Genomic DNA, 17,509 nt, shown 5'->3' on the forward strand with positions numbered 1-17,509 from the left:
ACACTGTGGACCCCAGAACGGCTCCATTTCCACATCAGTCACCCAAAACGGCCGCTCCCAAACTCCCCACTGCTTCTCCCACCTCTGCTCCCCTTCCCAAGGACTCCCCACCCCATCCTTCCTCCCCCCAACTCCTTAAACAATATTAAACACTTAATGGCAATTAATACGCTTTAATGCAGGTTTTGGGGCCAACTGGCTGCTTAGAGGGTGCTTAAACCATCAACCCCTCTCAATCCCGTTGCCCTTGTCACACAAAGTTAGCCGAGCCCCTCATCAGGCCCCCCCCGTGCTCCCTCGAGGGGGCCCAAGGGTATAAAACCTCCCTGGCCCGCGGGCACCGCCAGCCCCCGGCGCGGCACAGCCACCACCTCCCGTCCCCTCGGCTCCTGCCGCCCCTGACCCGCTCATTTTTGGGACCGGGGGGGAATCCTCTACTTGGGTGGGTTTTTTCCGCATTGGGGGTTGGGGGTGGGGCTTTTTTCTCGTTAATTGGGGTCAAAGCAAAATTAATTAGAGAAACCCCCAAAGGGAGAGCGGCTCGCGCAGGGTGGGCAGGATGAACGGGACGGAGGGTGTCAATTTTTACGTGCCTATGTCCAACAAGACGGGGGTGGTGCGGAGCCCCTTCGAGTACCCCCAGTACTACCTGGCCGAGCCCTGGAAATACCGCATCGTCTGCGTCTACATCTTCTTCCTCATCTCCACCGGCTTCCCCATCAACTTCCTCACCCTCCTGGTCACCTTCAAACACAAGAAGCTCCGGCAGCCGCTCAACTACATCTTGGTCAACCTGGCGGTGGCCGATCTCTTCATGGCCTGTTTTGGCTTCACCGTCACGTTCACCACCGCCTGGAACGGCTACTTCATCTTCGGCCCCACCGGCTGTGCCGTGGAGGGCTTCTTCGCCACGCTGGGAGGTAAGGGCTGGGGGGGCCTGGGGCTTCTTCGGGGCTTTGGGAGCCCAGTTCCTGCCCCTTGTCGGGCCATCCCACGTTGCTGTGTGGGGCAGAGCTCGCCGTGCAGGCACTGCTTCCCCGCGCCTAAAACTGGGGAGGAAAACGGGTTTATGCATGTTTGACCTTGATCCCAAGAAGCCTCCACCCCATCACCAGCCAGGCAGTGGCAAGGAAAGGAGCCCTGGGAAGGGATCGCTGTTTGCAGGATCCCACCTGGGGTCACCTGGCCACACTGGTCAGGTGCATTTATGGGTCTCACACCAAGGTGGCTCTCAGAGACCCCCCAGGCATGACCACACCACGTCCCTGAATCACTGCCAAACATCTCAGACCAGGCACAGGGCTGGACAAGTCATCTTAGAGGTCTTTTCCAACCTTAATGGTTCCGTGATTATTTCTTCACCAAAGGCTTCCCTTCTGGGCAAAAATGGAGGGTTCAGGGCAGGAAGAGATATCCCTCAGGAGGGGAACCCCACGGAAGAGGTACAGGCATGGAGAGGGCTCACAGCTCATCTAGAGGCAAAAGGAAGAGGCAGCAGCTCCTAACCAGAGAGAAGAGCAGTGGAGGGGGAGGAGGATCCAGGGTGGTTCCCAGGCTCCACAGCAATGGCTCAGCTCTGTCCTGGTTGCACCAAATTTGGGTGCCCTTGGGAGCCTCCTTATGGCACTTCTCAGGGACACAAGTGCCACCAACACTTCACCCCTGCAGAAAGCCCTGTGGAAAACAGGGAGAATTCACTTGGCACCCCGTGCCCACACAGCACCTCGTGATGGATCTGACAGCCAACAGTCCTTGTTACCAAGATGCAGAACCACCACGAGGACTTTGCTTGCTTTCCTCTAAGTGGGGCAATTTCCCACAATGATGCTGACCTGAAAATACATACATTTAAAAAATGTGGATATTCTGACAGGGAAAGGCAGCTAAATGTCCTGATCCAAGCCAAGGAAGGGCTTAATCTTGGGGGCAGATGATCACACAGTCTGCACCATTTCTGCTGGGTGAGCCTGGGGGCTCCTGGGCAGCATTATTTGCCTTTCCAGTGTTTGCATCTCTCAGAGAAGGAGGAGGCTCCTGTTCACAGGGAAGAAAGTTGGATGGGAAGCAGTTGCTGTGCGAGCAGCAGGTCTCCAGCGAATCCCAGCACAGGGTGTAGTTATCAGCAGATTATCACAGCTGGGGGCATTAGCAGGCTTACAGCACCACTAAACGCTCCCAATCCCCCGAAGTTTAATTATCCCTCATAAATACATGTGCACGCACACCCACCCACACGGCCCCCCACACCTCCCCCGATGCAGCGCCAGCGGAAGGCTCATGTAATACACATTTAAAGGGATCAACAGGTTCGGAGGCATCTGGCATCATCACTGGGAATTGTGCTTCCTCACACCCAGGTGGGACTCACCCCCTTGATTTTTAATCTGTTAAAACCCCACGATGATCCCTCCTCTGCCAGCACCTCTCGCTGTGGTGCAGTCCCACCCCTCGGCTCCCAGAGCTCCTGCACCCTAGGGACGGGAGATTCCCAGTTACTCAGTAGGAATGCTGGTTATCCCATGCTGATCCCCAGCCCCTCAGTTCCCTCTGCTCTTCTCCTCACCAACAAGGGGAAGACGAAGCCCAGAGGGGCTCTGAGTTCTCCCTCTCCCTCCCGCAGGCGAGGTTGCCCTGTGGTCCCTGGTGGTCTTGGCCATCGAGCGTTACATCGTCATCTGCAAACCCATGGGCAACTTCCGCTTCTCCTCCACCCACGCCATGCTGGGCATCGTTTTCACCTGGGTAATGGCCCTGTCCTGCGCTGCCCCTCCCCTCTTCGGCTGGTCCAGGTGAGTCTCAGGATGCTCAGCAGCAGCAGCTCTCAGCATCCCTCGTCCACAAGGGGCTCCTGGCAGGAAAGTGCTCAGCCTGGGCAGAGGGAAATAAATATCCCGCTGCCTGTGGGAGGCAGGGATGTCACAACAAGCCAGCACTGAGTGCCCAAGGGCAGCACATTGGCACAGCTGGTGCCAGCCCTGTGGGAGCCGTGGGCTGCAGGGCCAGCAAGGCCCAGGCAAGGGGCACAGAGGAGCCCACCCAGACCACACGTGCCACTCTTCCAGCATCCCCCGTCCTCGGGGAATCTGGTCCCGAGGTTGAGCCCCTCCTGCTGCCCCCAGGGAGGGTCCAGGTGCAGATGCCAGCCTTTCTCCCTGACAGGTACATACCAGAGGGGATGCAGTGTTCCTGCGGGCCCGACTACTACACCCACAACCCCGAATTCCACAACGAGTCCTTCGTCCTCTACATGTTCATCGTCCACTTCTTCATCCCCGTCATCATCATTTTCGCCTCCTACGGGCGCCTCGTTTGCAAAGTCCGAGAGGTAACGCTGGGAGGGGATTAATGGGGCTGGGACGGGCAGCTCGGGCAGCAGAGGGGTGGTGGGGCAGGGCTGGAAAGCTGCAGGGCCCCTCACCTCCCGCTGTGCCCACAGGCAGCTGCCCAGCAGCAGGAATCAGCCACGACCCAGAAGGCAGAGAAGGAGGTGACACGGATGGTGATCCTCATGGTGATGGGTTTCATGATGGCCTGGACGCCCTACGCCGTGGTGGCTTTCTGGATCTTCTCCAACAAGGGAGCGGAATTCACGGCCACGCTGATGGCAGTGCCTGCTTTCTTCTCCAAGAGCTCCTCCCTCTACAACCCCATCATCTACGTCCTCATGAACAAACAGGTGAGATGTCCCACGGCACGCAGGGTGAGCCTCCACCCTGGGCTGACCAGCACATCTGGGGTCACCCCAGTCACGTTGCTCCTCCCCAGAAGGGGCTGAATCTCAGTCTGGGGGCAGCAGCAAGTTCAGGGGCTGTTGGAGGCTTTTGGTGCCACGTTCTCATTTCTCTCCCCTCCTCAGTTCCGTAATTGCATGATCACCACGATCTGCTGCGGCAAGAACCCCTTTGGGGACGATGAAACCTCCTCCGCCGTATCCCAGAGCAAAACCGAGGTCTCCTCCGTCTCCTCCAGCCAAGTATCGCCCGCATAGACCATGGACAGTTTGAACTGGGTTTGACCTGCCGAGCTCGGGGATTCAAACAAACGGCCACACACCCCCTCGTGCCCCTCCCCTGCACAAGAATTTGGCTGTGCACGTCCTGCCGTAGTGACCCCCCGTGCAGCCCCCACCCCTGCACCCCCGGGGCACTTTGAGCTCCCCCCCACTGACACAGGGGGACCCCCGGGCCCTGCCCCAGCTCCCAGGGCACTGTCCCCACCTGTCCCCACCTGCCCCCAGCCCAGCACCCCCTGCTTGGTTCAAATTGTGTTCAAAGAGAGAAACCCCAAACTGCAACATTGTCCTCCCTGAGACGTGCTCCCCACCAGCTCCCCCTTCCCTGGGCTCCAGGGAGCACCACGGGAGAATCCAGAACCCAAAGCATTCTGACCAAGCACCATTGGAAGCCCCTGGGAGCAGGACCCCATGGGGGTGCCCCCCCCTCGGCGGGGCCCAAGCCCAGGGCTGGCCAGAGCCGGGAATCAATTCCCACAATCCCATAAATCAATATAACAAACGGAGCCACGAGCTTCGCCTCCAGCCCTGCTCCCTCCATCCCCAAGACAACACTGTAGATATATTTTTTTTTGTCTTGGAACCTGTAAATATTTGCTCACATACTTTGAAGTCTTTATCTTTCTCAGCCCTTTCCTTTCTCCTCCTCCTCCCAACTCCGAGGCAGAGAAACCACCTTCCTTCCCCCTCTGCTCCGGCTGGACACGCACGGCCAACCTTGGAGGGTGGGGCTGGTACCGAGCACTTTCCTGTACATATTTTATAAATAAACGATGCCACGTCAGCACAAGGACGTCTACAGGCAAGAAGTAGGGATTAAAAAATAAGAAATAAACAGAAGCAGCACAGAGAAAACCACAGATGCTCAGTCCTTGTCCTTTCTCTTGGGCTGCGGTGACAGGACGCCGGTGGCCAGCTGGGGACATGCGATGCTGCTGTTGGAGACACAAGCCCAGAGCTGCCCCAAAAGCCGTGGAAGGGGGAGCTGTGGGTCAGGCAAGCCCAGATCAAGGGGGAGAGCAGAGACCATCCCCACAAGGTGACAGCCTCATTAGCTGGAGCACCAAAGGGGTTTAGAGGCAAAAAGAGACAGGAACAGGGCACAGCTGGTGCTGCTGCTGCCCCACAGCCCTCACTGCCAGCCCACCAACAGCCGCTGGCTTTCATCCTTCAATATTTAAGATTTCCCCAGGTAGCCTTAAATAAAACTTCAGCAAAGAGCTTTTTGCAGAGTTCAAGTTCCCCTCCCTGCGGGGCCCTTCCAGTCAGCATCGTTATGGAATTGGCAGAGTCAGGGAAAAATCATTCCCTGTGTCAGTGAATCCGTTATGGAGCCGCTGGAGAGCAATCCTGAGTCCCATCCCTGCCAGGCCCTTGCCCTCCACCCCTCCCTGCTCAGCTCACACCTGCCCCTCTCAGGTGTTATTCCTCCTTTTTTGATCCAAAGCAACCAAAAGCAGTGGGAAGCCCAAGGCTTGTTCCTGTGATGGGAACACGGGGATACAAAACACCTTTGGCACCAAAGCACCAAGCCCTGGGGAGGGGGAAGGATGCAGCCCCCAGCCCTGGCTCCCCAGGCCCCCTCCTCCTGCCTCCACACCCCGCAGGACTGGACCTGCACCACCCAAATTCGGGGCTGCTGGCCAGACCCTGGTGCTGGGCCAGCACAGGAGGGAACCTCACACCACTCCTGCACTGAATAATTCACGGCCACTCTCCCGGTCTCGGGAGCCTCTTTTCCTTCCCTACAAAGCACCGAGCCCGTTTCCCTCAGCTCTTTGAGGACAGAGGCACCGGGGCTGTTTTATGGTGAGTGATTGAACGTGGAGGAGCCCCCGCTCCACCTCCCTCCCCTCGCAGACTCCCGAGTGCAACACGTTCCAGGAGCTCAGCCCTCCCCTCCCGCACGCCCTGAGCACAGACCTGGCCCTGCATCCCCCGGCGGGTTTTACCATTTTTAAATGCTGCAGCTGTAGCCAAGGGCTGCTGCCTTTTGCACAGTGATGCTGGAAGAACCCACAAGGAATCCAAAGCACTCTGAAGGGGAAAAACAGCAGCCTGTGATCCCTAACAGGGAGCTCTGGGGAGCCAGGGACCACCTGGGTGTGGGCTGAGGCTTTGCAGCCAAATTCCTACAGGTAGGGGGAGCAGAGTCCAGCCCGTGGTGCTGTGGCAGATGCCGGCAGTGGTGCCGGGATCCCCCCGGCACTGCCCACCCAGCTGCCCCCCCAGATGTGTCCCTACCTGTGCCACCAGGGAGAATCGATCCCAGCAGAACAGTTTTCCCTCCTGGTTCATCCATCCTGCTCCCAGGAGCCTTCCCAAGGTGGGTGCTGTCTGGACAGGCCGTGCACACAGCGGCCTGAGCGTGACCAGTTATGGGGAAGTGGAGATGGAATCCCCATCCCTGGAGGTGGCACTCAGTGCTCTGGCCTGGGTGACAGGTAGGGATCAGCCACAGGCTGGGCTTGATGATCCTGGAGGTCTTTTCCAGCCCCAGTGATTCTGGGATGCTGATGCTCTCAGGTGCAGGCAGGTTGGAGCTGTCAGTGATGGAAAGGAGCAGCTGCTTTGTCTGGGGTGGAAGCTGTGGATGGGAACAGAAGGATAAACCCGTCCTAAGAGAGTGACTGCTCTGCTCTGCCTTCAGCCCCTCTGCAGCAGCCACTGAGGAGGATGATGGCACTCCCTCCTCCTCAACCAAATCCCTACAAACACCCAAAGCACCCAAGCTCAGCACTGGTTTCTCCAAGCCATGGGGGCAGGGGAGGAGCAGCCACCAGACAACCAAAATCCTGAACCTCGTTCAGCCCTCGCTGACCCAACCCTTCCACCCCAGAAAGCATCTCATTTCAGGGTTTCTCGTTTCTGTCCCCCCCCTTGTTTCCAACGCAGCTTTTTGGCAGTGCAAAGCTGCAATTCTCTGGGATCTGCCTCCCAGGCCCCCCTCCCCTCATTTTTCAAAGCCCAGGGGCTTTTAAAGATGTTCTTCATCGATCCAACACTTATTTATATGCGAACAATCGGAGAAGATGGTTTGTCCAGTTATTAAATTTGGAGAGCTGACAAAAGCAATCAGAAGACAGATCATGTAATGGGAGATTAAGAAGGAGGCAGCAGGAGTCTGGATTCCTGGCCCCGTGTTTCAGATGGGTTTATCCATGTGTATCTCTGTATTTTTACTGCTCAGATGGCAACGTAATAAAACGAACCAATTGTGCTCTTTGCCCACAGGGTTTATCACTAATTGATTTTGCAACAGCTCATCTAATATCAGCTTCCAAGGCTTTCACAGGGGCTGCATCCAAGGGGATTATCCTGGCTGGGGGTATCTCCTGGCAGAGGGAGAGCCCAGGCTGGGGGACACGATGGGTCCAGGGAAGAGCTCGAGCTTGGTCCCACTGCCCTCGGTGGGGCAGAGCCCAGGCACCAGCCCAGCTCTGTGGGCAGCTTGAAACCAGGCAGGCTGAGGTGACTTAGGGACATGGCTTAGTGATGGACCTGGCAGTGCTGGATTAAGGGTTGGACTTGATGGTCTTAGAGGGTAATTCCGACCTAAACAATTCTTTGAACCTGATTTCAAGTTTCCTTAACTAATTTTCACACAGTTAAGGTTTAATCCACCTTCATTACGTTTTCTTCTCACTAAAGTTCCTCATATTGCAAGGACAAGACAGCCAGTGACAATTAATTGTTTAAAATTTGATGAACTTCATATTCAGATTGGATCTGGGCACAGCCAACCAGCCCCAGCATATCTATAAAAAATCCATTTGGTAGATAACCTGAGGCAGGAGTTGTCCTTCTGGAGCCCTCAGACAATCCCCACCTTTCCCCCCTGGGAAATCCCCACACTCTCTGTCCCTGAGGAACCAGGAGATCCCCAAACCCAGACCCAAGGTCCCAGCCTTGAACAATCATCCTGGAGTTATTTCTTTCCACTTTTCCACAAATACATTGATCTATTCAGGCCCTGCACTTGCCAGGATCATCCCAGTATCCCCCCTCAGGGCAGGTCCCATCACCTGCTGCAGCACCCCTGGCCTGGGGCTGCTCCCACCTGAATTCAGATGCAACTGAGGAAAGCAGCCAGACTTCACCAGGAAACAGAGACAGCTGGAAACTCGGGCCCAGAGGGCATTTCAGTGTCTGCCTCTGCTCTCTGCAGCTGGGATCACTCCTCCTCACCCCGGCACTGCCGTCATCTGTTTGGGGAAAACTGCAGTAATTGGCTCAATTCATTTTAAATCAGTTATCGTTTGTGCAAGCAGCAATCAGGGAGAAGCAGCTTGTAGTTAATAACATCCTGATTTGGAGCATCCGTAGGGATGAGGAGGGAGATCTCCGTGAGGGGCTGGTCCTTGGTCCTTGACCCCTCCCCCAAAGAGGGGGCAGGTGAGGGGCACAAACCCTGCACCCAAACGGGGTCCCAGCCCGGTGCTGTGCCACACAGACCCCCCCTGCCAGGGCTGATCCCTCCAGGCTGGAACAGCACTGCCTGGCCTTTCTCCCAGGACATTTTTATCCATCAGTGCAGAGGCAGCTCCGGATGCCGGAGGGTCTGGCTCTGCCTATTTGTCTCTGCCAAAGGAAAAACATCTCCTTGTCCAGCCACACCAGCAGCTCTGGAAAACAAGATTAAAATTAAACACTGTCCCCTTCCCTCTGTGCCATCCCCCCAGTCCCTCTCTGGGATGCACAGACCCTGGTACCACAGGGAGAAGCTGCCCCTCAGGAAAAACTTCCAAGGTGTAACCTCGACAGAGGTCAAAATTCCAGCCCCACAGAGCCAGGGGCACATTGCACAACCCTGGCAGGCCAGGGAGACCCAGGCAGTTTGTTTGTTTTCCCCAGGGGGGTTCACAAACTCCCACATTTGTGCCACTTTCCAGCAGGGCCATCCCCAGCCCGTGCAAACCCTCCCCGAATCCATCACCGCTGCCTGTGTCACCTCAGCAGCAATAAAAGGATTCAAACAGCAATTCCTTACTTTCATGAACAAATGGCCCTGGATGGATGATTCAGGCAGCATTCAATTCCCAGCAAGAAAGTGTCAGCAAAAACCCGGCCTCTCACACGGAGGAGGAGAACTGCAAATAAATAGGGAATTATTACCACTTAATACCAGGTGGGCTTTTACTCCCCAGTGCTCTCCTCTGGGAGATGCCAAACACTCCTGACACTCCAGCAGCTGGGAGGGCCTGGCCAAGGGGGGATACACGGACTGAGTGATGGCACAGAGACCATCCCCATCCATCTGCCAGGGCTCTGCTCCAGCCTGTGCCCTCCAGAGCCCCTTTTCTCCTCCCCACAGCCCCTTCTCCCACCCCCCCTCCTCACCCCCAGCCTCCCATTCACAGTTCACTGCCACCAACACGGGGGGCTCAGGACTCCCAGCCCCTCAGTGGCACCAGCCCCCCCAGCTCCAGGGGGACCCAGGGAGGGTTCCCTGTGCTCCTGGGGCTGCTCCTGGCCATGGAGCAGCACACAGCAGCCTCCTCCAGGCTCTCCATCTCTCCTTCCCCCAGCCTGCCTGTATTTTTCTTGTTCATCAGACTGACAAATGGGCAGAAAACAGACTTCTGGCGATTTCCTGCGCAGGCTGCCCACTCCTCCTCTCCCCTCGGCGATGACTGAGAGCTGAAGAAACAGGAATAGCATATAAATTTCCTCCCTGCTTTAATAAATACCTCTATTACCTTGTGCTTCCCCCCAGCTCGCTGTGCAGCTCCCGCTGCCCGCCAGGCAGACACAATAAACCAAAACTCTCATTTCTGTGGGGAAAAACCAGCAGGACTGAGCCAGGCAGGTGGGACTGGGCTGGGGGCAGCAAGGGAGGAGGTGAAAGCCCCTCTCAGGGGTCTGGCTGCAGGTTTGCATCGTCACGTAGGGAGCCAAATGAATTAATTTATTAGGGAAGGGGCTTGGGGCTTGTTATCCCTCAGACACTGTCCTGGTCCCGGGGGAAGGAAGGTTGTAACCACCCCCGGGGACCCCAGTGCTGCTGGGCTTGTCCCTGGCACCACCATCCCCTTGGGGTGGGCCTGGGATTTGCTCCAAGGAGGGAATAAGGACAAACCACACTAAAACCTCACCAAGAGGGTTCAGGGGCAACAGAAGGGTTTGGTGGCAGGGGAAAGCTGTCCCAGCAGCGACCTGAGCTGTGGGCAAAAACCCCTGCCGGGTTTGTCCTCCCCGTACCTCCTTTGATTCCAAACCCTTTCCCGTGGCTGTCAGGACACCCAGGACAGAAAGTGCCACTGCACCTTGGCCACCAGAGCCCTGGGAAGCACAGGCAGCCTTCCCAAAGGGCCTGAGCGTCGCAGGGGGATGCAGAGACCTCGCTCCATCCCCACCACACCTGGTCTGTGAGGCAGCAGGTAAATGCCACCAGCCTTTTCCACCTCCAGCACTGCCAACAGCCCCCCAGGGGACCACTGTCCCCTCTCCCACCCACAGCAGGGCCTCATCCAGCCCTGCCAAGCGGGCACAGCAGCCCCCATCCCCTGGGCACAGCCCCCAGCTCCTTCACCCCCGTGGTTGGATTGATGGTGGTGCTTTGCAAAGCTTGAAAAAAACACCTTCTAAAGGAGTATTAGGGGGTGGCAGCCTCCCAGTTTCCCCCTTAGCCAGCAATTGGTGTGTCTCATCTGCTTCCTGGAGTCTATTTAACTTCTAAATTTAACAAGCTCTTAAACAAGCAACAGCAGCAAGTGGCAGCACTCGGCTCCCACCCCGCGAGTGGCATTTCGGGGCCCGGCTGCCACCAGCCCGGGAATGGGAAATTTCTCAAATGTCTCTTTGATTTATGGCTCCAGTTAATTCTCCAGGAGGCCCGTGAGCTGCCCCGAGCACACCAAACCTCCGAGGGATAAATAATTTACCAGATGGTTAAATATTCTTTAAGGTCTAGAGAACATCAGCAGGAGCAGAGTTTTTCGAGGGAATAACACAAAGCTACAAATTGAGCACAAAAAGCAGGGGAATGGCCTGGACCAGGCACTACCATCGGCTCAGGGCCATGGGAGGGGAAGGACCAGGACATTCCAGAGCTGCTGCCACTCCATCCAGCAGGATCAACACAGCAGCAAACAGGCTCAGCTGGGGGGTTTAGGAGAATGTCCCACCCAGATGTGCCCTGCCAGCTGTGCAGGGGGGGCTGCCCTGCCTGGGAAGGAACTGACAAAGTGGGGAGCAGGGAGGGAAGGGGGGAGGTGAGTTCCTGGGGTGTGCAGGGCTCAGGTGAAGCCATATCTGCCTGCAGAGGACACTGGTGCCCCAAACACGCCCAGACTGCCCAGTGCCCTCGGAGAACACAACGTTTTGGCAGCAGACCCTTGATGAAACGTGGTGTCAAGGGGATGTTTCCCCCTCCCCTACAAAGCCCTCCCGAGGCAGCGGGGTGAGGGCAGCACTCAGAGCCTGCGCTGGAGTGAGCCCGGGGCTGATGCTGGGGGAAGACCGCGGAGCGAGAGGCAGCGCTGGCTGAGGCAGAGCTTGGAGGGGAGAGGCACGAGTGCTCCCCTGGAAGCTCCCAGCACGATTTCAGTCTGGGGTCGGGATGTTTTGGGACTCTCCAGGGCAGAAAGGCAGCCCCGGGCCCCGCAGCCCCCCCGGCCGGGCCGATGCTGGCGGAGGTAGGTGGCAGCAGAGCCTGTTTCTTGCGGCAGCCGGGATGCGACAGCCCGGTCCCTGCTCAGAGCCATCCCGCCACCCCCGGGCAGGTACCTACATGCCCGGCTTTACCCACGCTCCGAGTTTCCCCGCAGCTCCTCTTCCCCAGGTTTCTCTCCTTGAGCACAGCGCAGAGCTCAGGTCTGGGCAGAATTTCTCCCTGGTTGGGATGCACCAGGTAAATCAGCCAAGTGCAGCTAAAACCCCTCTGTTCCTGGGGCTTGGCTCTGTGCCTGTCTCTGCTCCCCTCCTGCACCCCTGCACTGGGCATCGCTGGGTACCCCCAGGGCAGCCACCCTGAGCTCAGGGCTGGGGGGACTGTGCTGGTCCCTCAGGGAGCACAAAGCATTTTGCCCCCACAACCTGTCCTGCTCATCCTCTCCCACCGTCTCCAAAGCCCCATCCCAGCCCTTCCCTGTGTTTTCCCGGGCCTGCTGTGGCTCAGCACACGATTAACAAACTAAGCAATGCTTTAGGGAACACTCTCCCCAAAACCTGGAGGAGGCCCATGGGATCCCCATCCCCAGGGATCCCACACCAATGGGAATGATGAGCAGCCTGCTGAGGGCTGGGAGGAGGAACCCCCACTCAGTCCCTGTCCCAAAGGGTTTCTCTCAGCTGTCCCTGATAAATGGATAATGAATAATTCACTGTTGGCTTTGGCTTTATGAAGTATTCATTGCACTCGAGCTTCCCATGGTAATTAACCATCCTGTGAGCCCGTGGAACAGCCCAGCCACAATCCATCTTCAACCTTCATTAGCAGGTCCCCACGCCAGGGCAATGAATTAAAGTGGAATAAACACACAAAGAAAACTTTCCCCTCCCTGGGACCCCCAGCCCCCAGGAGATTTGGCCACTCCATCCCTTGGGATGCACTTCCAGGGTGAGAACACACAGGTGGCTGCCAGGATGGGACCGGCACATCCCCCAGGACAGTGAGGGATTTTTGGCAGCTGGCTCAAGAAACCGGTTTCTCACCAATGGTGCTGGGCAGCCCCATCCTGACACACCACAGCCTGTGCTCTTGGCAGCCTCGGGGCACTCACACCCCCAAAATCAAGCGTGGGAGGGGGGGTTTCCAGCAGAGATCTCCCCTTGCAAGTCAAGGCTTCCCCCTCCTCCTGCACAAATAATTCAGGATTTTACCCCTTCTCCCCACCCAGCAGCAACAGCCCACCGTGCAGTCACCCACTCTGGCTGCCCAGCTCACCCATCACAGCCCCAGCACCCCGGGATGGCTCCAGACCATCCCACCCACAGCACAGCCAGAGCTGCCACGGAGCTGAGCCAGGCACGAAGCTCTGCCCCACTCTGGGCAGCCCCAGGGAGGAACAAGTCCCTGGTGCAGCCCCCACGTCCAGCCCAGCCCAGGAGAGCTCAGCACAAGGTGACACGGCCGGGGACAGGCACGGGCGGGAGCGGGACCCGCCGCTTGGATGGATGTGTAAAAATTTCCTGCAGCCTGCGGTGCTGAGTCAGCCCTTGTGCCTTCAATAATTTACAGCAATAAACAGAGCAATCAGAGCAGGAGTGCGGGGGACACGGCAGACCCGGCGGGGAAGGGATGGCTCTGCCGGCAGCTCCGGGAGCACAGCTCGGGATCCGGGAACACCCAGCCCAGGGTCAGCTGAGGGGCAAGGGCCAAATCCCAACCCTGGGTCTACCTGCACAGGTCCCACACGATCTCTCCAGAGCCCAGAGGAGCAGCTCAGGAGCCCCTCAGTCCCTGCACAGCTCACCCAGCCCCTCTCCCCACCCAGCCCTTTATCCAGGGCAGAGCCCCGGGAGTGCCCTCCCTGCTGCTGATTCCCCCTCATCCCAGCTGGGGCTCAGCCCCTCCCTCCCCTGTGCCCCCCAGCTGGAGGTCCTTCCCCGGCTTCTTCTCCTCCTTCCTCACTTTCTGGCAGCTCCAAACAATCTTTCCCTCATTTTTCTGGAGGCAAACGTGGCTGCCAGGTTTGTCATCTCTGCCAGCACTTATTGCTGCTAAAGATGCATATTCCCAGGATCAGTCCTTGCCCCTTCCTGTCTGTCCCAGTGCATCCCTGGTGCAGCCATGACCCATCTCATCCCTCCTTGCCTCGCTGGGTGCCTGATTGAATTGCTCCCCTGATCCCACCAGCTCTGCCTCCCAAAGCCCGGGCTGGAATCCCCATTCCCCACGTGCTGCTCCATGGGGTTGGCATCCCAGCGATCCCAAAGCTGGATTCTCACCTGTGTCAGCAGCCCAGGATGGACAGTGAGAAGTGACACCCCAAGCACAGGGACAAGGCCCACGCTGGTGGCTCCCCCGAGGGGGCTGAGTTAGGGCACAGTGTGAGTTGTGGTGACAGAAACGGATGTCCCCGAGCTGGAGAGCTGACAGGGTTTTATCTGGAAGTGCTGGAGCAGCTCGAGGGATGGCATCTCCACAGCAGGAGAAACTGCAGCTGCAGCTCAGCCCCTCCTGTCCCCGCAGGAGATGGGCTGTCCCCAGGGAGCCACTTCCAGCGCAGCAAATATCCCCTAACAGGGCCAGCACGTGGGCTAAATCCAGAGCCGTGTATCCCAGCCCCAGGCTCGGCCATAATTCCCCTCCTGAGTCCAGGGACACGTGTCCTGTCTCGCTGTAAACCATGTTAAGGAATAAATTCAATAAAACCACTGTATGGCAAAGGCAAAGGCTGCTCGGGGGGGCTCTGCCCAGGCAGCACAGCACGGGGTGGGAGGGCTGGGCTGCACATCCCAGAGGGGACGTGGGGCTGGGCTGGAGCTGGGACAGGGGGCTCCTGCAGCCCCTTGGACACCCAGCTCCTGTGGCTGAGTGGGGCTGGGGGCAGTGGGGGTCCCAAGTCGGGGTTCCCAGGGGCCCCATCCCATGGCCACAGGTCGTGCTGGGGTCACCATCAGCTGCAGCACATCTGGGAGCCAGGCAGGGCACAGTCTGGTATTTGCTCCAAGGCAGTGCCTGCCCAGCAGAGCCAGGGCTCCCCATTTTCCTTAGATGATACCCACACTTGGCTCGAGCATTAGCAATGTCAGCCCTAATTATTTTCCACAAGTCTGGAGGGCTGCGGGGATGAATCAGTATAAATAACATGTTCATAATCCCCATATCGTGTTCCCAACAGCATCAGGGCTTTAACTGGAATTCAGAAAGGAGGAGCTTGGGTCAGGTGTTTCCCTCCCTTTTCCTTTCCTTTATTAATCTTCACTGGTTGTCCTGCTCCCCCACATCCCGTGATGGAGAATGCTGCAGGGTGGAACAGGGAGAGGAGCTCGGGCAGGGATGGCTCCAAGCTTTTCAGCCTCAGAGAGGAGACAGCGACCTGCCAGTCCCACCAGGTGGGCACAGGGACAGCCACTGGCACGTGACCAGAGCAGGACTGTGATGCTCCTTTCTTCACAGGCAGGCCTGGCCTTGCCTCCTCCTCCTCCTCTTCCTCCTCCTCCGCTGCCTCCCGCCTGCGGTGCAGATGGCCCAGCATATGGGCAGCCTCCCCTCGTGCTTGCACCTTGTAAGCAGATTCTGTCAGGTTTAAAGAGGAAAAGCTTAATTAAGCAGTTGTGTGTGTACAATTATGTCCTTAATTATCTCCACGTTTCACTTCTTTGTTGTTCTGTGTTTGCAAGAAGTTTGGTAACAACCAGAGGCGCCTCGAAGCAGGAGCTTTTCTTTCTTGTTTTCTCTTTCTCTCTCCTCCAGCCTCATTTTAGGGATGTTTTCCTGGATGAAGGGAGCTGAGCAAGCCCCCCCGCTGGAGGGCTGGGGCTGGGATTCACTGTCCTCAGCTCCTGTGTTGGTTCCCAAACCAGAGCAGGTTTCCAGCAGTGCTGCACACACAAAGCACAAACCCAGCTACTAAAAATCCACTGTTCTAGCCCAGTTTTCTTATTTCACATGTTTGTGCTACAGCAACCCCAGTGCCCCAGCCCTGCCCCAGCCCATCTGGAAAGCACCACCCCTTGCTCCAACACCCTTGGGAATGAACAGACCCCCTGTGAGCATCACTGGGGTGACACTTAATTGCTCCCACACCCAGGGACTGGCACCCGAGGGACCCCCCACCTAATTAATTCCTCTAATTACTCCATTCCACCCCATTTCCCTGCTTGGGTCACCTCTCCATCCTGCAGAGAGTCTGACACATCCCCAGGGACATCCCTCCTCACTCCCAGGCAGGGTTTGGAGCCACCTGCAGAGATCAGGGACAGGGGGTGGCAGAAGCAACTGGCTAATTTGTGGTGGTGCTTTTATTTTATGTGCACAGCACTAAACAGTCATAAACATCCCAAGCTGGATATTGGAGCTGGGGCTGTTTTATTGTTTGCAAGTCCTTGAAATTTTGCCATGAAGCTTTTATTAAAAATAACCCCAAACTCTTGCTTCTCTAATTGAGTGTATTTCAAAAAGCACATGCCTGCTTTTATACACAGGTATGTTTATATCACCACCAGTTAATTTTTATTTACCTTGTGAAACTCATCTTCCTCCTTAATTCCCAAGCCCGTATTTGCTTTGAAATCAGAATTGGACCTAACAATCAGCCATATATTTAAGGTGCCATTAAATCTTCAGCTCTGCTTTCACAGCTTCCAAACCAGATGGCCCAAAGCACTGCAGTGACCCCCCTTTTTCCCAGCATCCCAACAGGAAAAATGAATCTTCATCCGGCTGAGAGATGTCAAGTGCTGGGAACGAGCCCAGGGAGAGCAGCAGGAATGATGGGGGGCAGCAAAGTGGAATGGGGTGAGCGGGGCAGAGGAGATGAGAGGATTGAGGTTTTCAAAGCTGTCAGAGCACCAGGGAGAGGAGAGGTACAACCTGTCCCCCAGGTGCACAGAAAGGGATAACGGGGTCAGAGATGGAGACACTTGGGCTGGGTGGGAAGAGAAGCTCTGCAGAGCTAAACAGCACAGGGGAGCACACAGGAAGCCTGGGGTCTTTGGGAGGAGGCAAAAGCTCATTGCATCCCTCTGACCTCCTGCTCTCTCTCATTCCCAAAAAGGGGTTGTGTCCAAGTCCAGACCTGCAAACAGGGTTGGGGAGTTGACCAACCCCTTCCTCACCAGACTGGGGAAGCAGCAAGAACTGGGGACTGCCTGCTTTTCCTTATTTCCCATTTTCCATGAAAATTTGCCTGTTTGGAGGGGCAGCAGGGAGCTCACACACAGTGGCAGGTCAGAACGTGGTGGTGTGTCCATCTGTCTGTCTGTCTGTGCCTGTGCTGGCCCTGGGGCAAAGAACATCTCCAGACAGGACTGGGGGCAGCTCCACTCCCCAGTTCCCTTCTCTGCTCCCATCTCTGCCCTGCAGGGAGGACCCACAGCACAGGACCCCGAGCCTGGAGCCCCTGTGAGCAGGGCCTTGATGTTGTGCAGGAAAGAGGAGAAGTGGATCAGAGCTGGTAATTAAACACCCAGGGAGGGCTGTGATGCCAGAGGAGCCTTTCATCCAGCAGTCAGAGCACAGCTTCCCAAGGGATGTGGGGAAGGCTCCAGTGCTTGGAGGCTTCCACTGATGCCTCCCCCCAGCCTGGCTCTGGCTGTGGGGTGCAGCAGGGAGGGGCTCTGGGCAAGGGTCTGGCAGCATTGGGATCAACAGAGCCAAGTACCCACTGCTTCCAGCCAGCCCCCACAGCCCCACTGAGGACAGTCTGGGGTGTGGGAGATGCTCGTGGCCTGAGCACAGGGTGGAGAACTGACCTGCACCCCAAAGCCACGTCCCCGAGGAGCTGGATCCTGGGAGCCCAGGGCTCTCCTGGCCCCCCTGGCTCTCTGTCAGTCCCACCTGCCCCCTGTGCAGCCCCTCACCCTGCAGGAACCACACTGGGCAGCGCT

At 57.2% G+C, this 17,509-nt stretch overlaps 1 protein-coding gene across 1 annotated transcript; it reads left to right on the forward strand.

Annotated features, from left to right (window-relative positions):
• Nucleotides 1–513: 513 nt before the first annotated feature.
• LOC113991849 (green-sensitive opsin) lies at nt 514–4,134 on the forward strand. The gene is made up of 5 exons (XM_027728514.2): nt 514–920; nt 2,621–2,789; nt 3,160–3,325; nt 3,437–3,676; nt 3,857–4,134. The coding sequence occupies exons 1-5, from the start codon at nt 560–562 to the stop codon at nt 3,986–3,988; spliced, it is 1,068 nt and encodes a 355-aa protein (XP_027584315.1). The 5' UTR covers nt 514–559; the 3' UTR covers nt 3,989–4,134.
• Nucleotides 4,135–17,509: the final 13,375 nt, after the last annotated feature.

The sequence above is a fragment of the Pipra filicauda genome, unplaced genomic scaffold (genome assembly GCF_003945595.2).
Source record: "Pipra filicauda isolate LSUMZ 115617 unplaced genomic scaffold, ASM394559v2 scaffold329_size807674_pilon, whole genome shotgun sequence".
Classification (NCBI taxonomy): domain Eukaryota; kingdom Metazoa; phylum Chordata; class Aves; order Passeriformes; family Pipridae; genus Pipra; species Pipra filicauda.